The 24,317-nt window shown below is 47.2% G+C and overlaps 1 protein-coding gene across 2 annotated transcripts in view; it reads right to left on the bottom strand.

Annotated features, from left to right (window-relative positions):
- The window catches only part of XPO1 (exportin 1), a 960,241-nt gene that overhangs the window by 453,707 nt on the left and 482,217 nt on the right, over positions 1 to 24,317 (bottom strand). For both annotated transcript variants that reach the window (XR_013596235.1, XM_078649290.1), the window contains exon 13: positions 13,613 to 13,751. Coding sequence is in view for 1 of the 2 variants with exons in the window: in XM_078649290.1 (XP_078505416.1) it covers positions 13,613 to 13,751 (139 nt within the window). In the remaining variant the exon portion in view is untranslated. The remainder of the gene's footprint in view (positions 1 to 13,612; positions 13,752 to 24,317) is intronic.

Below are 24,317 nucleotides of genomic sequence, written 5' to 3'. Positions count from 1 at the left end.
CCAGACAGCCAGTTTCTTTTCGGATTTTGTTTAAATGGAAGGAGCTATATGTTTACACGAGCTCCTCAAGGTTTCACAGAAAGCCCTAGTATTTACAGCCAAGCACTTAAGAGACAACTTGACAACATTCATATGCCAACTGACACTGCCCTGCTCCAGTATGTCGATGATCTATTGATCACAGCCCGTTCTGAACGTGACTGCGAGCGAGCGTCACTGACGGTTCTGTATTTCCTAGCCGAGATGGGGCACAAGGTGTCCCCTTCGAAGCTTCAATTCTGTGTCCAGCAAGTGGTCTACTTAGGACACTTACTGTCCAAGAGGGGTAGGCAGTTGACACCAGACCGTATCCAGTTGATAGCGAGTCTTCCTCAGCCCAGAACCCAGAAGGAGGTACGTGCTTTTATTGGCCTTACTTCTTATTGTAGACAATGGATTCCACAGTATGCATTTCTAGCCAAGCCACTGATACAGTTAACGACACAGGAGGCAGCCGCAATGACTGTCCTCCCTTGGACATCTGAACATACACTTAGTTTCAACGAGTTAAAGAAAGCTTTATGTCAAGCTCCAGTTCTAGCTACACCGAACTACAGTAAGCCTTTTACACTTTTCGTCACAGAACGTGAAGGTACAGCATTATCTGTTCTTACACAAGATCAAGCAGGACAATACAAGCCGTGTGCTTACTTTTCTAGCACACTAGATCCAGTAGCCCAGGCTTTGCCTGCGTGCCTCAAGTCAGTTGCAGCCACAGCACTAGCTATCAGACAAAGTGATTCCATAGTTTTAGGACACTCCCTGACAGTACAAGTTCCACACTCCGTGGAAGTTCTTTTAAATAGAACACAAACACAGCACTTGACAATTGCACGTCTAACAGGTTATGAATTGACACTGTTTCAGCCACACATAGAAATCAGACGCTGCAACGTCCTGAATCCTGCTACACTGTTACCATCAGTTAATCCAAATTCTGCCACACACGACTGTGTGGAAGTAGTCAACATTACGACAAAACCAAGACAAGACCTGACAGACATTCCGTTACCAGATCCCGACCTGACACTTTATGTGGATGGTTCATGTATGAGGACTAGTACAGGAGATTTAGTTGCCGCGTATGCAGTGACTACTGACACTGAGGTTATTGAGACACACCGCATTGACACTCTGTCCGCTCAAGCAGCAGAGCTAGTTGCTCTGACACAAGCCTGCATACACGCCAAGAACCTGAAAGTTAATGTTTACACAGATTCACGCTACGCATTTGGAGTCGTACACGACTTCGGAGTGCTCTGGCAGGAGAGAGGTTTCATGACTTCTCATGGAACCAAGATTCAGCATGGTCTCCTTATTCAAGCTCTGTTAGATGCCATACATTTACCGACCTCCATTGCTATTATGAAATGCAAAGCACATACGAAAGTTACTGACATTATTTCCCAGGGTAATGATCTAGCAGATCGCACAGCCAAGCTTACAGCACAGACTCTAGACATTCAAGTTAATCCGACACAGACACATACTCCAGATCCGACTACATGTATGACAGTTAAGGACCCTACACAAGATGTCATAGATATCCAGTTACATGCTACTCCCGATGAAATGAAGAAATGGTCCGAACAAGGAGGGGTCCAGACAGATCAAGGATGGGTGACGAAGGGAAGAACCACATGGTTTCTCCCCGACTCTATGGTTCAAGTCATTATTAATACCGCACATAGTCCAGCACACTTAGGAGAAAAAGCAATGTTAGACAGTATCCAGAACATTTGGTTCAACAAGCATTTACGAGCTGCAGCCAAGCAGAAAGTCCGTACCTGTATGATATGTTGTCAGTTTAATCCAGGTAAAAGTGTCCCGGTGGAACAAGGTGGATTCCAGCCCCCTGACCACCCTTTTGAGGTCCTCCAGATGGATTATATTCAGATGGAGCGATGTCGAGGTTTCAAGTATGTCCTTGTAGTTGTATGCGCTTTGTCCAGATGGACAGAAGCATATCCAGTCCCAGATTACACAGCCGCAACCACTGCCAAGCAGTTGGTTCGTGAGTTTTTCCCTCGATATGGACTCCCTAGAGTCGTATATTCTGATAACGGCCAACCATTCTCCTCAGAGTTAATGAAGCACGTTTCCCTGTTGTTAGGGTACCAGTGGAAGTTTCATTGTGTACGCCATCCTGAAGCAGCCGGTCTCGTTGAGAGACATAATCAGACTCTGAAAATCCGAATTGCTAAAATATGTAAAGACAAGGGTGTGGACTGGCTAGTAGCTCTGCCAGTTGCTTTGTTTTATATGCGCATGGTCGCACATTCCAGATCAGGTCTGTCCCCGTATGAGGTCGTATTCGGCCGCCCCCCTAACATGTGGGGTACTCCTAGACCCCGAAGTATTACTGATGTTTCATGTAATATGCTGACAGATTACCTAGCTTCCTTGATGTCTGCCCTCAACTCATGTCGTTCACAGGTTGCCGCCGCATTTCCAGACAATACCGAGGTGGCACCGCATGAAATCGTTCCAGGTTCGATGGTACTCGTGCGGAACTTCGACAGATCAAGTCCGCTGGAGCCACGTTGGAAGGAGCCCCGTCAGGTCCTCCTCACCACCCGTACAGCCGTGAAATTGGAAGGACGCCGCGGCTGGGTGCATCTTTCGCACGTCAAGAAATTCTACGGATTAAAACCGGTCTCTAAGAACATTTCCCAGGATATCAAGACTTGTCAAAACATTGTTCCTAAGGACTGTCCCGCAAATGACATTGATACAACCCCTCCCTTGGTAGAGAAAACTCCGCAGCAGGAGTATAAGCAAAAACTCCGGTCTAGTAAAATAAGTCAGTCAGTTTGATTGTATAAGTCCTCCCCTAGGTGAAACGGTTAGACTGTTTCTGACATGTATAAAATAGACCCCCATAGTGAGAGAGTTAGTCAAAACTCAATTCGATGTATCATTTTTCTAAGTTTCATATTATTTCTCAGCCTTTTGATTTCCTGCACCAGTTACGCATTTTACCTGTGTTTTCCAGTTCCTCATGTAAATAAGCATTCTAATGTTACAGTAGAGCACACGTTTAGTGATCTGCCTCCTCATGAATATTCATACCGCCTCGCGATGCGTAACAATACATTTATCCGCATGTTACATTATTCACACCAGACCAGCAATGCCACTAATTGTTGGGTGTGTGGTCGACTCCCCCCTTTCCAGACACCGAAGGGAGTTCTGCCACTCTTTCCTTATCCTTTTTCCCATAATGGTTCGTGTGGAGCATGGTCCACGTTAACGTCATCCTCAACAGATATGTCTTTTCTTAACAGCACATGTTTCCCAGACAAGCAAGGTCTTCCCCACAGAACAGGTTTAGACCTAGAAAATGAAGTGTACAATTTAGGTAATTATTCGTCGAATTTCATGGTCCTGAATGTTCAGTCTGATACTACTCCAGATTCTATGGATTCACCTGCTATTTCAGTATTACCAGTCAAAGGCGAATTATGTGTTCGTAGTTATGGTTCTGTACACGTAGGACATAGTGATTGTACTACTATTATCAAGTATAGTGACAGTGGGAAATCTATTTTTAAAGCTTCACGTCATTCTTATTTCGTTTGTGGTCAAACTGCATATGTTCGTCTGCCCCTCGATTGGGAGGGAACCTGTTACATTGCCTTCCTACTGCCACCTGTTTTCCTAGCCCCACCTGACTACCATAGGAATTCCTTCCTAGTACATACTAGACACAAGAGAAACCTCCCGATTGTCGACTATACTGAAACTGCTGCAGAGCAATTCATTGATATTGATAAAGGTGTGTTCCCTTATTTAGGTACAGTTGTAAACAGTAAGCTAATTCGTAGGTTAACAAGAACCCTTGAAGCTGTAGTAGATGAGACTGCCTCCGCTCTAGGTAACTTAACCGAAGAGCAATCCTTTATGAGAATTGTTGTGCTCCAGAATCGTCTCGTCCTTGACGTCATACTGGCCGATAGGGGCGGGGCCTGTAGAGTCCTCGGATCCAGTTGCTGCATTTTCATTCCAAATAACGCGCCGTCTGTTTATTCAGCTATAACCAGACTTCATAAAATTGCCCATCTGTTACACCAAGATCCAGGCACCTGGACATGGTCCGGTTGGTTCTGGAATATAATTTCTGCCTGGGGATGGAAAGTCCTGTCTTTTCTAGGTATTGCAGTAGCGATCATATTCAGCTGCTGCCTCTGTATACAATGTGGCCCTGCGATTTGCGGCATGTGTGCTACCTCTTGTATTCCTAGTCCCAAGCCCCGTTCTAAATCCCGTTCCAGGATAATTCGAGATGAACAAATGATACTGTATGAAATGATAGATGGTATCATGAATATTGATGTTTTCTGATGGAAACGTAGTGACAAGGAGGGAATGTGGAAAAGTAAATTTTGTCATGTTCTGTGTCCCTACGAGTCATCCATCATATGTTATGTGTGCATGACCAATATGCATATGTTATTCCCCATGTCCGATTCAAGACGCAATTATAGTTGTGTCCACCTCTGATATGCCATTTCCTAGTCCTCATGAGTAATATGAGTGTCAGGCCTATGTAAAGTTATGTTGCCACGTTTCTTAGTGTGCACGTTATTTCATTATAAAGTCCCCGTTTCTAGGCCTCAACAGGGCCCGGACATCAGATTCAGCCCCTGTCTCCTGAAGCCTCGCTGAGGAGCGATACAGCCCCCGCCTGTATCCTCGACCCTTCACTTACTTCCTGCCTCGCAGTGCCCGGTTCAGCCTGGCTCTGCCTCTGAGTCTGCCAAGAGTATGTTATGATTCCAGTTATCAGTACAGCCCTCCTTCTCTGCATTCCTAAGCTACTGAATCGCATCAATAGTTTCCGTCATAGTCTAGCTTTTACGTCTCCATGTAAGAGAAATACTGCATATAATGATCATTTAATATTCTTCATCACGCACTACATGTAGAATAATGCATGCTCCAGTCTTAGAGTCTGTTAGCTTTTCCCCTCCTGACTTCTAGTTTATATTAACATGTTCCCTAAACATCAGATACTAGATACTGCTTAGGCACATGTCGCCCTGACTCTCCAGACTTCAGTCTCTGCTCCTAGCACAGAGTTCATAGCCCCCAGCTTCTCCTAGTAACACGTCATTGTCAGTTTGCGCGCACCATTAGGTTAGAGGTCCCGGCTCCTTAGGTAGCCCCCTCCAATGTTTCCGCCCATTTCATGACATATTCTATTACGTTTGCATCACATGTCTATGTATACGCCCTGTTATACCTCCTTTGTACCGTTATCTTTCGCGACTGCTACACGTCACACCTACTGCTCCACCCACTGCTACGCCCATTGCAATGTAATGCTATGTGTTTGCGTTATGTATATATGCTCATGTAATGTTATTAAATGTTAGAGCTAGCCATTCCAGATCCGGTCCCCGGCAGCTGCCGGGCCATGCTAGTCCTTGCCATTCTGTTCCTATGCAGGTTGTCCTGTCCCTGTCCTTTATGCTGTAATAAACCTGCAAAACTCCCACTACCTCGAATCTTGACTATTATTTTATTGAGCTATCTGTTATTCATTCATTCATTCAAAAATAGATCCGGTATTATTTATTTATATACCACAACAGTCCAGGTCATTTTATGTATCAGAAGCATGGCATAAGTGCCATATTATATCTAGATTTATGGGTAGAATACACCAAAGAGTTAGAGGAAAAGTATAGATGGCCCGTATCAGGTACGTGGGATGCCGAGTGCATCATGAGAGTAGAAGAAGTATTATGGAAAAAGAAAGCCAGACAGTCACAGAAAGATGCCATCGAGTTATGGCGCAAAGAATCTCATAAAAGAACCGAAAAAGAAATCAGAAAGTCAGAACTAAGTAGAGAATCCTTAGAACGAGCCCAAGAAAGGGAATTAATCGAGAAATGGTCCAAACAAGGAGGGGTCCAGACAGATCAGGGTAACGAAGGGTAACGAAGGGTAAAGCCACATGGTTTCTCCCCGACTCTATGGTTCAAGTCATTATCAATACCGCACATAGTCCAGCACATTTAGGAGAAAAAGCTATGTTAGATAGTATCCAGAACATTTGGTCCAACAAGCATTTACGAGCTGCAGCCAAGCAGAAAGTCCGTACCTGTATGATATGTTGCCAGTTTAATCCAGGTAAAAGTGTCCCGGTGGAACAAGGTGGATTCCAGCCTCCTGACCACCCTTTTGAAGTCCTCCAGATGGATTATATTCAGATGGAGCGATGTCGAGGTTTCAAGTATGTCCTTGTAGTTGTATGCGCTTTGTCCAGGTGGACATAGGCATATCCAGTCCCAGATTACACAGCCGCGACCACTGCCAAGCAGTTGGTTCGTGAATTCTTCCCCCGCTACGGACTCCCAAGAGTCGTATATTCTGACAACGGCCAGCCATTCTCATCCGAGCTCATGAAACACATTTCCCTTCTGTTAGCGTACCAGTGGAAGTTCCATTGTGTACGCCATCCTGAAGCAGCCGGTCTCGTAGAGAGACATAATCAGACCCTGAAAATCCGCATAGCAAAAGTATGTAAAGAGAAAGGTGTGGACTGGCTAGTAGCTCTGCCAGTCGCCTTGTTTTATATGCGCATGGTCGCACATTCCAGATCAGGTCTGTCCCCGTACGAGGTCGTATTCGGCCGCCCCCCTAACATGTGGGGTACACCTAGACCCCGAAGTATTACCGATGTTTCAAGTAATATGCTGACAGACTACCTAGCTTCCTTGATGTCTGCCCTCAACTCTTGTCGTTCACAGGTTGCCGCCGCATTTCCAGACAATACCGAGGTGGCACCGCATGAAATCGTTCCCGGATCCATGGTTCTGGTCAGGAACTTTGATCGTTCAAGTCCGCTGGAGCCTCGCTGGAAGGAACCCCGACTGGTCCTCCTAACCACCCGTACAGCCGTAAAGTTGGAGGGGAGAAAAGGCTGGGTGCATCTGTCGCATTTAAAAAAGTTTTATGGACTGAAACCAGTTTCAAAGAACATTTCCGAGGATTCTAAAAACTGCCAAAGTACTATTCTTAAGGACTGTCCCGCAAAAGACAATGATACTGAACCCTCCCTGTTAGAGAAAACTCCGCAACAGGAGTATAAACTTAAATTAAGGTCTAGTAAAATAAGTCAGCCAGTTTGATTGTCTAAGTCCTCCCCTAGGTGAAACGGTTAGACCGGTTTCTGACATGTATAAAATAGACCCCCACAGAGAGAGAGTTAATGAGAACTCTAAATGTTGCATTTTTATTTTGTGTTTTCTGCTATATTTCAGCATTATGATTTCCTGCACAAGTTATGCATTTTATTTGTATTTTCCAGTTCCTCATGTAAATAAGTCTGCTAATGTTACAGTAGAGCACACGTTTAGTGATCTGCCTCCTCATGAACTTTCTTATCGTCTCGCTATGCGTAAGAACTCCTTTATCCGCATGTTACATTATTCACACCAGACCAGCAATGCCACTAATTGTTGGGTGTGTGGTCGACTCCCCCCTTTCCAGACACCGAAGGGAGTTCTGCCACTCTTTCCTTATCCATTTTCACATAATGGTTCGTGTGGAGCATGGTCCACGTTAACGTCATCCTCAAATGATATGTCTTTTCTTAACAGTACATGTTTTCCAGACAAGCAAGGTCTTCCCCACAGAACAGGGTTAGATCTAGAAAATGAAGTTTATAATTTAGGTAATTATTCTTCGAATTTTATGGTCCTGAATGTTCAGTCCGATCCCATTCCAGACTTACCTGCTATTTCAGTATTACCAGTCAAAGGCGAATTATGTGTCCGAAATAATGGTTCCGTACATGTAGGACATAGTGATTGTACTACTATTGTCAAGTATAGTGACAGTGGGAAATCTATCTTCAAGGCTTCACGTCATTCTTATTTTGTTTGTGGTCAGACCGCATATGTTCGTCTGCCCCTCGATTGGGAGGGTACCTGTTACATTGCCTTCCTACTGCCACCAGTTTTCCTAGCCCCATCCGATTATCATAGAAACACACATCTAGTACACTTTAGACATAAAAGGGAGATCGAGTCCCCAATTGTCGATTATACTGAAACTGCTCTAGAACAGTATACAGATTTCAATTAAGGTTTCTTCTTCTTTATAGGACCTGTCCAGAATAGTAAGCTAATCCGTAGGTTAACCAGAACCCTTGAAGCAGTAGTGAATGAGACTGCCTCTGCCCTAGGTAATTTAACCGAAGAGCAATCTGCTATGAGATTTGTCGTGCTCCAGAATCGTCTCGTCCTTGACGTCATACTGGCCGATAGGGGCGGGGCATGTAGAGTCATCGGATCTAGTTCCTGCATTTTCATTCCTAATAACGCGCCGTCTGTTTATTCAGCTATAACCAGACTCCATAAAATTGCCCATATGTTACACCAAGATCCAGGCACCTGGACATGGTCCGGTTGGTTCTGGAATATAATTTCCGCCTGGGGATGGAAAGTATTGTCATTTCTGGGTATTGCAGTAGCGATCATATTCAGTTGCTGCCTCTGTATACAATGTGGCCCTGCGATTTGCGGCATTTGTGCTACCTCTTGTATTCCTAGTCCCAAGCCCCGTTCTAAATCCCGTTCCAAGAAAATTCGAGACGAGCAAATGATACTGTATGAAATGATAGATGGTATCATGAATATTGATGTTTCCTGATGGAAACGTAGTGACAAGGAGGGAATGTGGAAAAGTAAATTTTGCCATGTTCTGTGTCCCTACGTGTCCTCCATCTTATGTTGTGTGTGCATGATTAATATGCATATGTATTCCCCATGTTTGATTAAAGACGCATGACGTTGTGTCCACCTCTAGTATGCCAGTTTCCAGTCCTCGTGAAAACTACGAGTATTAGGCCTATGTAAAGCTACGTTGCCACGTTTCTCAGTGTGCACGTTATTTCATTGTAAAGTCCCCGTTTCTAGGCCTCAAAAGGGCCCGGACACCAGATTCAGCTTCTGTCTCCTGAGCCCTCGCTGAGGAGCGATACAGCCCCCACCTGTGTTCCTGACCCTTCACTTACTTCCTGCCTAACAGTGCCCGGTTCAGCCTGGCTCTGCCTATGAGTCTGCCAAGAGTATGTTATGATTCTAGTTATCAGTCCAGTCCTCCTTCTCTGCATTCCTAAGCTACTGAATCGCATCAATAGTTTCCGTCATTGTCTAGCCTTTACGTCTCCATGTAAGAGAAATACTGCATTTAATGGTCATTTAATATTCCTCAACACGCACTACATGTAGAATAATGCATGCACCAGTCTTAGAGTCTGTTAGCCTTTACCCTCCTGACTCTTAGTTTATATCAACATGTTCTCTAAACATCAGATACTAGATAGGGTTTAGGTACATGTCGCCCTGACTCTCCAGACTCCAGTCTCTGCTCCTAGCACAGAGTTCATAGCCCCCAGCTTCTCCTAGTAACACGTCATTGTCAGTTTGCGCGCCCCATTAGGTTAGAGGTCCCGGCTCCTTAGGTAGCCCCCTCCATGTTTCCGCCCCATTTATGACATATTCTGTTACGTTTACATCACATGTCTATGTATACGCCTCCTGTTACACCCACTTTCACCCTTATCTTTCGCGACTGCTATTGACCACACCCACTGTTCCGCCTATTGTATTCATTGTAATGTAACTGTTTTAGTATATATACTTGTGTATTGTTATTAAACGTTAGCGCGCTCATTCCCTGTCCCCCCTGCAGGGCCCTGTCATTTTATTCCTGTGCAGGTTGTCCTGTTCCTGTCCTTTATGCTGTATTAAACCTGCAAACTCCTACTACCTCGAATCTTGACTCTTATTTATTGAGCTATCTGTTATTTGCTATGTCCAGTAAAACCTAGATCCGGTATTATTTATTTATATACCACAGGAGGCCTACGGGTAGCCATGCGCTTTATAAATGTCTTTCATTTCATTTCATCACCCGCAGCTCCAGAAGGTTGATATGGAGCCGGGACTCCGCCGGAGACCTCTGATCTCCGCCACTCCCATGTGGCCCCCTATCCCAGGAGGGACGCATAGGTCACCACTGTGTGCTCGGGTTGGGGATGGGAGAGGGATCTGCCACGGACCCAATCGCAGTCCGTGAGACACCACTGCAAGTCTCAGTGCCCTCAAAATCAGGACGTGGTCGGACAGGTTGCCCCAATGTTGCGCCCACTGCAGAGCCCGCATCCACCACCTGGCGTGATGTACCAGCAAGATGCAGGAGGCCATCAGACCCAGCAGATGTAGGACCACCCAGACCGAAATTCAGGATAAAGGCTCAACGATCGGAATCAGAGCCTGAATATCCCGAATCCGCTGCTCGGGAGGATAAACCTGAAACTGCGCCGAGTCCAGATACGCTCCGATGATGAGGAGCTTTTGGGAGGGACTCAGGTGTGACTTCGGCACGTTGATGGAGAACGCCAGCGAATGCAGGAGGTCGGCTGCAGTCTGGAGATGACTGTTTGGGACGAGCCTGCCTTCAACAACCAGTCGTCGAGATAGGGAAAGACTGGAACCCCTGATCGGCGCAGATGAGCTGCGACGACCGCCATTACTTTTGTGAACACCGGAGGGGCACTGGTGAGGCCGAAGAGGAGCACGGTAAACTGAAAGTGCTTGTGGCTCACCGTGTACCTCAGGTAACACCAGTGGGCCGGCAGGACGGCAATGTGGAAATAAGCGTCCTGCAAGTCCAACGCTACCATCCAGTCTCCAGGGTCCTGGGCAGTCAAAACCTGAGCTAATGTCAGCATCTTGAACTTCTCCTTCCAGAGGAAGCTGTGGACGCTTCTGAGGTCCAAGATAGGGCATAGGCCCCCTTTGCCCTTCTTGGAAACCAGAAAGTAGTGGCAGTAAGAACAGAGTCCTACTTCTGGGCCAAGGAACACGCTTACTGGCCCCCTTGGCCAAGAGGGCCGTAACTTCCTCCGGTAGAAGTTGCAAGTGATCACCCGACATGTAGTGGGTACTGCGGTGGCATGGCTGGAGGGGTCGCCTCGAAGGGGAGGGAGTAGCACCTTCGGACGATTTGCAGCACCCACCTGTCCGAAGTGATGGTACGCCAGTGGAGCAGGTGATGGCAAACTCTGCCTCCCACTGGCGTGGAATGGGCCTGAAACTTGGACTAGGTAGGCTTTGAGGCAGATGCTGCAGGAGCGGATGTGGCCTGAGAGAGGGTCTCTGTTCCCCTGCTCCGCCAGAGCGGAAAGCACGTCCGCGTTTAGGTTGGTTCTGCGGACTTGGGCTTGACGAACGCGCAGGGGTGCTCCTTCCTTGGCCACGGAAGGAGCGAAAAGCAGAAGTTTGCTGGCGCTAGGCAGACAGGCCCAAGGACTTGGCCGTAGCCTGGAGTCCCTAAAGCGCTCCAGCGCGCTATGTGCTTTGTCGCCAAAGAGGCGGTGGTCATCAAAAGGCATGTTTTTCAAATAGACAGGGAGGTCTCCTTATATATCCAATCAGGGACAAGGAGTTGTAAAGCAAATTAATAAAGGGAAGTCCCTATCTGGCCACAAAGTTGGAAAAAGGACACCTACTACATGGTAGAGAGGGTATTCACCTTCTCTGTACATTAACCATAACCACATGAATAATAAATCACAAGAATGGATAGAATCAGATAAAAAACGATAAATAATACATGGACAATTGTACAATTTATTCAAAAGATAATACAATCATAAAGCAATTTCTTAAAAATTCATTTTTATAAAACAATTTTTATGCCATTTAGACCAGTTAAAAATGTGACAATTCACATGAAAAAACAAAATTGTTGTTACAAAGTTGTCGACGCAGCGTTTCGGTTTTTAGGATAAGACCTTCATCAGGACAAGGTTCTTTTGCTATCTGTATCTGTAACTTGTAGATTGTTTCCAAGTTATCACACCTTAGGTCGGCTATTTCCTCATCATATTTCTATGGTTTGAAGCGCTGTTTTCTTCATGGAAAGTATGCGCATCTTCTTCAATTGGTAACGTTCTTTATGAGTCAAGGGGGCCACCGATTTAAATAAAGGTTACTTTAAAAATCATCCCACTGATATGGGAATATAGGCTAAAGGGTGCAGCGCATGGCCGGATGCAATGATCTGTGCTGTTCATCAAAAGGCATGTCCATTAGAGTGCTCTGGATATCCCCTAAAAAGTTTGTGGACCTCAGCTAGGCATGACTACGAATCGCCACCGTCGTTGCCATCGCTCTACCCAGCGAGTCTGTTGTCTCAAGTCCACATCGGATGGAGTACCATGCAGCATCCCACCCCTCAGCAAGAGCTTGGGCGAGTCGTGCCCTGGTCTCCTCTGGAAACTGGGGCAGCATGTCCGCTAAGTAATCCCACAGAGAGTGGGTTGAACGGTCCAAAAGGCATGCGGTATTAATGCTTTGCAACCCCAGACTGAGGGAGGAAAACAGTTTCTTGCCAAACTGTTCCAGCCTTTTGGATTCCCGGTCCGGTGGAGTGGTCGGGAAGGCGGTTTCGGACGGGGAGGCCTGGATAACCAGACTCAGCGGTGGGGTGGGTAGACAGAAAGCAAGGGTCGCCCGAAGGTAGGCGGTAGTGCCAGGCAGCGTTACGATCCACAGGAGGGACTGTGGTGGGCTTGGACCAAGTGCCCATCAGAACGTCAGTGAGGGCCTCATTAAACTGCAGCAGAGGCTCCGAAGAGCTTAGTGGCGGTTAAGGCACCTTGGTGAGGAGGTTAGTCCTCACGGCCGCTGCAGGGAGCTCAAGGCCTTGGCTGCCTTGCGCAGCACCACAGAATAAGTAGCTCCGTCCTCCGTAGCCACGGAAGGAGGAGAGAGAAAACCAGTGTCAGGCAAAGTGTCTAGCCCACTGGCCTCCACTAGCTCATCTGCCAAGTCCTAACTTAACTGGCACTGCTATGCCAGAGGATCCTCAGACACCCTCCCAGTCCTCCCCTTCATCCGTGTCCTGATAAACCAGCAGAAATGATGGTGGGGGTCGGTAACCGACATCAGTCGGTGACAGGCGTCACACGGCTTGAAACTGGGCATCCCTACCAGCAGCAGGAGTCAAAGTGGACTAGAAAAAGATAGACAAAAAATTTCCTAAAGTTAGTCAAAAAATGAGTAAGGGTACGCTCTTCCCCGATTTGCGCTTGCTGGCGCAGAAAAAAGAAGAAGAACTGACATCAGCGCGCGCGGGTGGCGTTTAAGTACACCGGCGATGTCATCACGGCGATCACGACGCTGACAACAGAGCCGCAGACGACGCCTACCGACGCGCAAGGGTACGGATGGCGAAAACTTTCCAGATCCAGTCTGACACCTGGGGGTTATTCTAAGGAAAGGAATCTAACTAACGTGTTTCTTTCAGATAAGAGAAACATATGCTCACAACCCTCTCTTCACCAAATGATGGTATGTCGACGCGCACCAAGTGAAAAATAAAAAGAAGAAATATTACAATTCCGGACCAAACTACCAGATAGCGGAATGCACAGTATGTGAATCCAGGAAAGATTTACGCTGCAAACTGTGTGGTATTTTCATTATAAGGCTTCTGTAATTGGATGAAATACAGCTGAAATGAGCATATAAAATGGAAATGAACTTACCAAGAGTTTCCCTCATGTTCTTATACAAGTTAATAGAATCTGTATCCTTCATGAACTCGCGTACCACCTCTCCTTGATCATTTTCTACAACAAGTACTTCTTCTGGTTTGGCCATTCGACTAACCATTAACAATCGGACCTGTGTACAATCAAGAAACGTTCATGAGCGTTTGAGTGTCAATTTAATCTAGCAAAAATAATTTACAGGATATACAAGATAATAGTTACTATTTTTTCATCTCTGTGGGTTTCACCACAACAACCATATTGACTACTTAGGTCAGGATTAAGCCTACAATGGCTCACTAAGTAGTCACAACAAAGAATGATGGATTAAAGCCAGATCAGTTGACTGGGGGTGAGTGATTGCAATGTTCAACACTCCGTCCATCATCCCCTTTGGTTTTGCTTTGTTCGCCCTAGTTGGCAGGGTATGCCAAGACGTGGGTCCCTTGCTCACTTTGCCACTGGATTCAAGCTAGCCTGGCTGATGACTGATTAGCCAGAAACCGGTCCCAGGATGCTTGTTTCCGGTCCAGGGAAGACATGGCTTGGCAGTTCGGGCTGCACTGTTCCCATGAGGCACAGGGTCAGACTGATTTGCATATAGCCATTTCTGAACTGGGGTGGCTGAGAACTAAAGAATGGTGATGGATTAAACCCAGATCAGTTGACTGGGGGTGCGTGTTTGATTTGTTCAAGCGCTCCGTCCATCATCTCCTTTTGTATCACTAGTTCTAGTGATCACCTTGTATCAGTCCAAACAACCCTTATGGTGATTGGTTGTAAGTAAACCTTATAGACCAGCTATCCTAATGGTAGCATGGACAAAGCAGTCTTAGGCTAAACTCTTTTGGCATGTGAAGCCAGCTGTTTTACCACAATATAACCCCTTGAATACCAGATGAAAGGACACCACACAGGTTGTTATGAAAATAAACAAGATATTTATTAATAACAAACACCTCTGAACTCTTTATGAGGTCAGAGGGTTAAGCACATGACAATCTCTTAGGAAAAATACGATAAGTTGCACAAAATTACAATGGTGCCCTAGGGGCACGACAAACCATATACTAAGTAAATGGAATGTGAGAGTCGATAGAAGAAATGGAGCTGTCCAGAGGCTGCAGGACCGCTGGGACTACACTATCCTAACCTTAGGTAAGTAATAGGAGGCCCACGGGACGCAGGTGCAGAGTGTGAACTCACACGCCTGATGCGTAACAACGTCTATGGACAGTACAGTTCAAGAAAAAGGTAAGTACGGACAATCCTGACTAGGTAGGACTAAAACGACTGAATCTGGACACTAGGAGAGTTAATCTACCCTTGAGCACCGAAATGCTCTCGTTACCTCACCCACGGGCTGCGGGTGCATAGGTGCGAAGTCGTGTCGGGTTTCTGCGTTGAAGTCAATGGAGCCTGAAAGAAAAGATGCTGCAGGCGACCAGGAGGAAGATGTCCGGTGTGATCCAAGGATGTAAATGTAGTTGAGCTTATATAGCGCACAGCTACCCGCAGTGGGTTTCCCGGCGCTTGCTTAGGGAACCCTTCCTGATATTCCCTTGTGAGATAGCAGGGTATCCACAAGGTGAAAGTCAGGCATCACGCCGCGAGGGGCCGTTGTGGAGATTAAGCAAGCTGTTGCCCAGAGTCGCAGAGTGTGAACCCGTGAGTCGAGGAGGCACCGGGGCGAGAATTATCGAGTCCGTGGAATTTTTTAGCCCAAGACCCGCCGGGGCGAGGAATTGAACCCTGGTCCAGGACCGATCTCAGATTCCAGGTCTGCCGCCTCTAACCCCTGAACCCCTGAGCCACACACATCCCACACTTCAGGATGGATCAGAGATGCTGAAGACCTGAAAGCAGAGGGGACAATGTTCACAGTCACTAGCGAGTGACTGGAGTGGAACCAGGAAGGAACCAGATGTCGTCGTCGCGATCAAGTGAAGAGTGGACGCTTGACTCTGCAGCCACGTGGACCAGGAGGTGTCTTGGACGACCAGGATGGAGGCACGAGCTGTCCCACGCAGGCTCTCGCTGTCGGCGGTGTTGGTTCCGGATTCGGAGTCAACAGGCCTTGGTAAAGGCAACCCACGCGGTGAGTGGAAAAGGCGTCTGGTGCGGACTAGGAGAGTCCGGGGTGCCCCTCTTTTGGAAGGGAGCAAGGGCCAGTCTGGAGCAACCAGACCAGCAGCAAAGATTTCAAAGTTCGTCGTCTAGGAGGCCACTAGCCAGCCGGCAAGTGACCAGACAACACGTCAAGCAGCAAACAAGCAGAAGGGCCCCACGCAGATCTCGTGGATGCTGGAGGGCTGATCTTCGGTGCAGGGGCTGCTCGGGGCTGGGGCTTCTCAATCCCCAAAGCACTTGGTCGAGTTTACCTCGGGAGTCGTGCTGGAAGCGAAGTGCAGTTTCTTCCAAGATGGCCGGTCCCACGTGTCTCGTCGCACCCACGGATCTCAGCTGTGCTGCAGATGCGAGTTGAGGTCGGAGATGTCTGGGAATACGGGTCTCGTCTGGATCCTGGAAGGAAGACAAAGGGAAGCCGCTGGACGCTTGATGGTGCCTGCAGTTGCAAGGTGGACACTCCTTGCCCACAAGGGAGATTCTTCAGTCTTCTGTGGAGCAGAACGTCGAAGTCCAGAGTTTCTTCTTGTAGAGTAGTTCAGGATTAATCTAACTTGGAATGGGACCAGCTCCTACCTTTATCCTGCTAAAGGGGGCTGCACTACTGACTAGGTCCCTCCCCTGGGTGGGACCAGGAAGGGGGGTGGTTACACCCCCTATCCTTTGTCCGGCTTCGCGCCAGAACTGGGGCAGGGGTGCCCCAACAACTGGTTTGAGCCGGTGTATGCACAGGGCACCTTGTGTGCCCCAGGCATGTCTCATTCCTTTCAGGCCGGTCCTACCCAATACACAAAATCCTGTCTGGGGTGGTGCTAGCACCTCCCAAGGCAGGAAACCCTTTGTCCAAGCCTCCCTCGCTGGAAGGACTCCCAGCAGCAGGAGGTCAGACTTGTGTCTGTGGTGGCAGCATCCATTTTGTGATGCTGAGGCTCGAGTTAACTTTAACCGGGGTTCATAGTTATACATGTCGCGTCCCTCTAGAAGGGTGGAATGGTATCCCCGTCGCCAGAACTGGCGAGGGGTTAGTATTCCAATTCGTATGACACCTTACTCGACATGTTTTGATAATGTTATACCAGAGTTAGCATTTAACCGCGAGGTTGATAATGCACTTAAGGGTATATGGTATAGCGTTATCATGGAACAGCTATTAGGACTTGGTTCCGCAAGCTGCAGATGGGCTCAGCTCATGCCAGAGCACCATCTCACATAATTCCAAGCACTCTGCCTTCAGGATTGATAAGGCCTGCCATAGGAGTGACTGATAGGAATATATGTGTCCATTTTAGGGTTAGATATAGGTATACTATATCTATAGCAAAGGGTGATTACACCACCTTGCCCCAGCTGTCGCGCAGCCAGTTGTGTCAGTTTTAGACGGCCAGCCAGGGGTGGCATAATACATGCTTCAGCCCCTGGTAGGCCCTGGGTACACCTATGCCCTGGATACCTAAGGTACACTGTACAGGGACTGATAAGGTGGCCCAGTACCAATTGGTAAATTCACCTAAATTACATGGTTGTCAATTTAGAGAGAGAACAGCTAGGCTGTGGGTCTGATTAGCAGGCCCACAGTTAGGGAAAGTCGTAAACCAGTGAATCAAAAAGCAAAAATCTGGGGTGACCATAGGATTACAGACCCCACTCTCCTACAGAGTGTAAGACCCAAGTGCTTGAAGAGATTGAGAAAGGCGTTGGAGGATTTAGTCGCGCCTGACAAGGATGGTGCCTTCACCAGCCAGTCGTCCAAATACGGGAAGACTTGATGGCCATGCTGTCTGGGGAATGCTGCCACCGGGGAGAGACACTTGGCGAAGAACCGGGGCGCAGACTTGAGGCCAAAAGGGAGGACAGAGAACTGATAGTGTTGGCCTGCCACTGCAAATCTTAGGAATTTCCTGTGATTCTTGTGGATTGGGACTTGAAAGTATGTGTCCTGCAGGTCCAAAGACGTCATGAAATCTCCCTCCTCCAGTAAGCCCAAGATCTCTTGAATCATGACCATGCGGAACGATTGCTTCTTTAAGAATGCGTTGAGCGCCCGGAGGTCTAGAATGGGCCTCCATTTCTTCTCCTTTTGAATGAGGAAGAAGCGGGAGTAAAATCCTCTCCCCTTTTGGGCTGATGGTACTCGCTCTATTGCCCCTTTTCGAAGCATGATTGAGATTTCTTCAAGGAGCAATCGTAGGTGTTTGTGAGGCATAGGGCGAGGAGGGGTTGTTGGAGGGATAATTTCGAATTCCAGAGAATGTCCAAATTGAATTAACTGGAGAACCCACCGGTCCGTTGTTATTCTCCTCCAGTTGTTGAGGAAATGGGTCAGCTTTCCTCCAAGTTTCAAAGAAGGAGATGAGGGATGGACTGGCTGTAGTAATAGGTCATTGGAGTCCGCCAGCGGGTTTTCGCTGGGTCTTTCCCCGAAAGTTGGACCTTCCAAAAGAGGACTGCCTGCCCGGTTGTTGGCGCGGCTGGTATTGTGACTTGCCTTGTCCATACGAATATGAGGATCTATTTTGATAATTGCCTCTGTAAGAGGATTGTCCTCTGCACCGGTTCCCTCGAAAGGACTGTTTTTTAAATTGTAGCGTGCCGAGTGCTCTCGCTGTATCTGTGTCCTTTATTGTTTGCAGCGCTTTATCAATCTTTGCGCCAAACAGTTGTTGTCCATCGTATGGCAGGTCCAGGACTTTAGACTGTACCTCTTGTCTGAATGAGGTCAACTTGAGCCATCCCTGCCTTCGCAATACAGCTGCTCCCGCTAGTTGTCTGAAACTAGTCATTGAAACATCCAGAGCACACTATTAATTCAGAGGCCGAAGACTGACCTTCTAGAAGCAGAGCTTGAACCTCTTCCTTTGTGTCCTCCGGCAGTTCAGAGAAGTACGGAGCAATGTCTGCCCATAATTGTCTATATCTTCCTAGCAGCGCAATTGAATTTGCCGCTTTTATTGGTCATTGCCGATGTGGTTGAGAATCGTTTTCCAATATTGTCCAGTTTCCTGCCTTCCTTATCTGGCAGGGCTGTTAACGGTGAGGAGGGATTTCTTGAATTTTTCTGCGCCGCTTGTGTAACCACAGAGTTTGGTTTGGGGTGTCCTGTAAGACAGGCTGGCGCCGATGCTGGGGCCTTGTATTTTTTGTCCAGTCTTGGAACCAGCGCTGAAACTGAAGCTGGTGTCTGCATTAACTGAACATCCTCTTTCCAGATGTATTCGATGATGGCAATTGATCTGGTAGTCTTCTCAAGTGGCTCCTTAAAATCATAAAGGAAACAATCCGTTTCCTGAGACTCCATGGTTATGTGGAACCTTTTGGCTGCCCTCTCCATCAAATTGAGGAACCCTCCAATGTCCGCCGGTGGAGAACCTGATGTTGCGGGCTCTGGGGACGCTGGAGAGGAAATTATGTAATCATCTCCGTCATCATGATTGGAGAGGTCATCTTGAATCTCCCCCTCTTCATGGGGTTCTTCTTCCTCCTCAGATGATGGAGGATCTTGTACTTGCTCCCTTTCCTGATGAAGCACTAATGGTGGTGGTCTGGACCGTGGAGACGTAGTTGTCCTTGTCGCTGGAGGAGCCTGCCTATCCGCTGGCGCCGATGACTCAGGGAATCGTTGTTTATAGTCCTGTATTAAGAATCTCAAATCAGACACTATTGACGCTGGTAAACATACCATGGGCGTAATCGGAGTCTGAACCTGTGCCTGAACATCATGCTCTTGGGTAATTTCAGCAGCATTGTCATCCTCATCCGTACTTTGGCACTTGACCACTAGATGAGACGGACTGGTAGCCTGCATGCTATCCTCTTCATCAGACTCCTCATCTTGTAAAAGACGAGCCGGAGGCAGCCTTTGTACCCTACTTGGGGGACGTTAACTCCGGCGTAATTTCCATTGAAGGACTCGTCGACGACAGGATTCTAGACGATTTATCGTCTACGGAGTGTAGGTCTTGTGTCTGTCCCATCGACGGTGGAATCGTCGGTGACTGCTTCCATATTGGCGCCAACGAGGTCTTCGTCGACGGTGTAGCTGACGACGGTATGCCCATAGTCGTCGGTGTTGGCATAGACGATGACTTCGTCGACGATACTCTCGCCGACAATGGCACAGTCGACGGTATCTTTCTCGTCGACGATTCTTTCGTCGACGACAATGTTTTTGTCGACGGCACACTCGTCGACGACTATGTCTTCGCCGGCACACTCGTCGACGAGTATGATTTTGACTGACTTAGTCGACGGTAAAGACGTCGACGGTGCTGGTCTCGTCGTCGACGATGACAATTTTTTGATGATGAGAATCGACGACAAAGGCTTGCGCGCCGTCGATGAAGGTGTTGTCGTCGATGAGGAAAACGCTGACGATGCGGACGTCGTCGATACTATGGTCGTCGACGTCGAGACAGACGTGAGACAGTCTTCTGCGCAGATGAGGGCGTCGACTGTCGTCGACGACGGCGCAGGCTTTTTGAAGGTGTGAACCTCCTTCTCAGACGCTGATGACTTGGCCTCTGAAGACTTTTTCGCAGTCTTCTTTGGAGAAGCGTCTGTCGGACTAGGGGAAGCCACCCGTGGCCTTTTCAAAGACAGTTGTGAGGAGACCGAAGAGTACTCATCCTCCTCCGAAGATTTCAGATTTTCTCCGGTCTTGAGCCTGTTCAGCCAAAGTAAAAGACTACCTTCTCGGTCTTTCTGCGTTTTTGTAGAAAGTTCTACAAATTTTGCAGTCTTTTGCTGAATGGTCCGGATATAAGCAATACAAACATGTCTTGTGTTGGTCTTCAACATGTAATCTCTTCTTGCCATAAGAAGAAAATGCTCTGAAGAGACCCTTCTTCTTCTGAGTATCAGCCATAATCAAATGTGAGGAAAAGAAATCCAAATCTGTGAGAAATAAGCTCTAGTAAGGAAAACCTGAGGAGAACTCAGGTGGAGACTCCCTTAGCACAACGTGCAGTAGAAAATCTGAGAGACTGAGGCTCCCGACAGGAAGGTTCTAGAGGGAGGTGTGAGCGGATTGGCTCTCTTCTAGAGTTTGGTCCTTTTTACAAAAGGACATAGATAGGCTACTAAGGGGAGGCCTTTAGGCCTACTTTTCTCTATATATGTCTATAGGACATCACTTTTCTATGTACCGGAGACTCCAGTCTCGACGACAGGGAATGATTCAGGCATGTGAATCTATGAAAGACACCCATAATACTGGATAAGGGATGTTCTCCTTCCATGCTTACAGTTTGCCTACAGGGCGGTGCCACAGAAAGGGGTTGGTTTCGGCCCCTTTGAGCTGATGTTTGGACACCCTGTGAGGGGGCCGTTGAGCCTGCTAAGAGAGTCTTTAAAGAAGCTTAGGACAATGTGCTTGATTACGTGCTAGGCCTGAGATCCAGAATGGTGGAGTACATGTACAAGGCACACAGGAGACTGGAGGTCAGACAGGAGCTCATGCCTAAGTATACTCCAGGACAATTGGTGTGGGTGTTGGAGCCTGTGGCTCCCAGGGCCCTCCATGACAAGTGGAGTGGGCCCTATCCCATCTTAGAAAAGAAGGGTGAGGTTACCTATTAGGTTGCCCTTGGCACCCCCACGAACCCTCTCAGGGTCCTGCATGTGAATAGATTGAAACCCCACCATGACAGGGCAGACATGACCATGTTACCGGTCACTGATGGTGTGAAGGAGGAAACTGAGCCTGTGCCCGACCTCCTCTACACTAATGTGCAAGATGGGTCAGTGGAGGGAGTTTTACTCTCTCCCAAATTAACAGACCTGCAGCACAGAGACTGCAAGCAGGTGGTGGAGCAGTTTGCTGGCCTGTTCTTTGACCCCAGGCATCAATGAGTGGTGTGTGCACCACATTGACACTGTTGACAACCTACCTGTCAAAAATAAACTGTACAGGAGGCGTGGTTAAGGCGCCGTCCAGGATGGCCGCCTAAAGGAGTAGCTCCGCCGCACCGGAACCTCTTTCCGAGCTTTATTACCGCTTACCTCGGATTTTTTGGGACCCTGCGAGCAGTATTATGCGCCGGAAAGTCTGGTGTTCTTGGTGAGACTTTTTCGGAGCAACTAGCTTGTTGCGCTATGTTATTTACATTGAGTCTCTTCCAGCAATATTGGCCGCAATTTTGAAGTGCAGCGCGAAAGTAGTATGACGGAATTGGCGCTTTCAAGAGTGTGCTGCACATATGCTGGCCCCTCTGCTCCTGTTGGGCTCCTCCTCCCTCTTAACTTATGATGGTGTTATGTTTACTGCTCTTCAGGATGCTTTGCCTGTGCCTTGGGTTTAGTGTTATTACCTCAGGAATGCCTCCATTTTAAAGCGCCTGCACCCTTGTTGTCATCCGGATACCAAATTCAGGAGGCTCGTACCTAATACTCAGGCATAATTTTTGCTACTTGGTCTTTCCATTGCCTATTGCGGACGTCACAACTTGTTACTTTTCCCTCGCCTGTTGAGCGTTTTTCCTTCGTGTGGTGGCTGTCCATCATACTTTAAGCGCCTCAGCTGACTCCTCCATTCTTTGCGCTGTACGACAGGTTGCTAAGAATACTTTACGCTCTGTGTTATTCTCAATCACCCAGTCAAGGCATTTCTTCTCATGATAACAAGCTAATAAGAATACCTCACGCTCTGTGATAACCTCAACCAGTCAACGCAGTCCTCCTCATAGTACGCAGGCTAATGAGAGCACCTCATGTTCTGTGATAATTCCAACGGGTCAACGCAGTTCTCATGGTAAGCAGGCTAATAAGAATACTTCGTGCTCTGTGAAATTCTCAACCAATCAGCGCCTTCCTCCTCAGGGGAAATAACATGTTACTAGATTTCTAAATGCCATACTCCCCTGCTATTGGTTTTAGTTCCGGAGGTCATTAACTTAGTGCACAAAGCAAGTAGTAAACGTGGGCTATCACGGACTCATTTCCTTCTCAGTTCCGCTTTCTACAATTGGCCAAACTGTGCCATTGGCCCTTTTGGTGACAAATCTTCTTGCTTCCTTCTATAACGAGGATATCTATTTCTTATGGGCAAATTGCGCAAGCCTAAATTCGTTTTTGTGCATTCCAAGAGTGCACAACCAACTTCTCCATCTTCATCTTCTTCCTCAGTACCAGCTTCCGCTGCTGCCACAATTCAAATGGCTGGTGTCAACCCTCATCGTTCCTCAACTACACAACCCATTTCGACCAAAACTTCTCCTCCTAATGCTTCGACGAAACGTTTGAAAGAAGATCCTCCATCTCCGGATAAACCATCATCTCCTGTCTCTATGGAACCGATTCTAGAGGAGATTCGTGCCTTAAGACCGTTGGTTGAGGCAACTAACAACAAATTGCAATTTCTTGAAGAGAAATGGGCATCTATGGACAATAGAGTGACGTCTGTGGAACAGCAGGTTTCGGAGCTACAGCCCACTATTCAACGCATCTCCTCTCTGGAAAAGTCGGTCCAATCTCTTCAACAACACACTGAGGACTTGGAAAACAGAAATAGGAGGAATAATTTACGAATTTATGGCTTGCCGGAATCCCTGGAAGGCGATGACCCTGTGACATTTTTTACCTCTTTCCTTCCGAAACTTCTGGACATGCCACCTACAACTTCTCTCAGTATTCAGAGCGCTCATAGGCTTGGTCCTCGCTCCTCCACCTAACCCAAGCCACGAGGCGTCATTCTTTTTCTGAAATTTACAGATCTTCTAATGGTTCTTTCTGCAGCCAGATCCAAACGCCAAGTTTCCTGGTTAGGTCAAAGAGTGTTCCTTTCTCAAGATGTTTCCAACGCAACAGAGACGAGAAGGAAGGAATTTTTGTACCTTCGAGCTCCCTTGCGCTCTTTAGGCGCTCGTTATGGTTTATTTCCTCCGTGTACTTTTAAAGTGACTCACCAAAATCGAACTTGGAAGTTTCTAGACCCGGCTGTACTTCAGAATTTCATTCATATTCACTCGAATGGCAGCATGGATACTTCCACTTCACCTAGTGGCGGATTGTTTAACTTTTTGGCTTTTCCCTTTGCAACATTATTGTTATTGTTCTATATACAGTTTGCTCCTAATGAGTCTCATATTTAGTAAGCGTTCTACACTAGTGTTTGACGTTTACCCCCGTCTGTTATAGTATTGTCTGTTTTCTTACCTTTTCATAATAGCTGTTCTCATGTGTATGTACCATGTCTCTCTGCTCTTCGTCACTTTTTTTTTGTGATTGATTGAGGTTTACACTTTTTTCTTTGTTACTCGTTCTTGTTACATCTCTAATGATGTTCTCTATTCAGGTTCTCATTTAGTTGTCTACTCGGTTGTTTGATAGGTTTTAACATGATCTTTTTTTATTGTTGTTTCTTCATTTAATGTATTTTCTCAGTGATTGCAGTTCTACATTAGCCTTGCCCTTATACAGCTATCTGGTTGTTTTTCCGTAATGATTCTTATGTATTTTCCTATTGTTAATCGCTTTTTATGTTCCCTTGTGTAGGTTTGTTGATCCAATTCCCTTCAACTCATTCGATTACCTACCTTCATACTTTGCCTGGGGTGGTCTGGACTCCTGCCTTTCGGGT

Source organism: Lissotriton helveticus, chromosome 6, assembly GCF_964261635.1.
Source record: "Lissotriton helveticus chromosome 6, aLisHel1.1, whole genome shotgun sequence".
NCBI lineage: Eukaryota > Metazoa > Chordata > Amphibia > Caudata > Salamandridae > Lissotriton > Lissotriton helveticus.
Note: the sequence above shows the minus strand (reverse complement) of the source record. Positions and strands in the feature narration are given on the sequence as shown.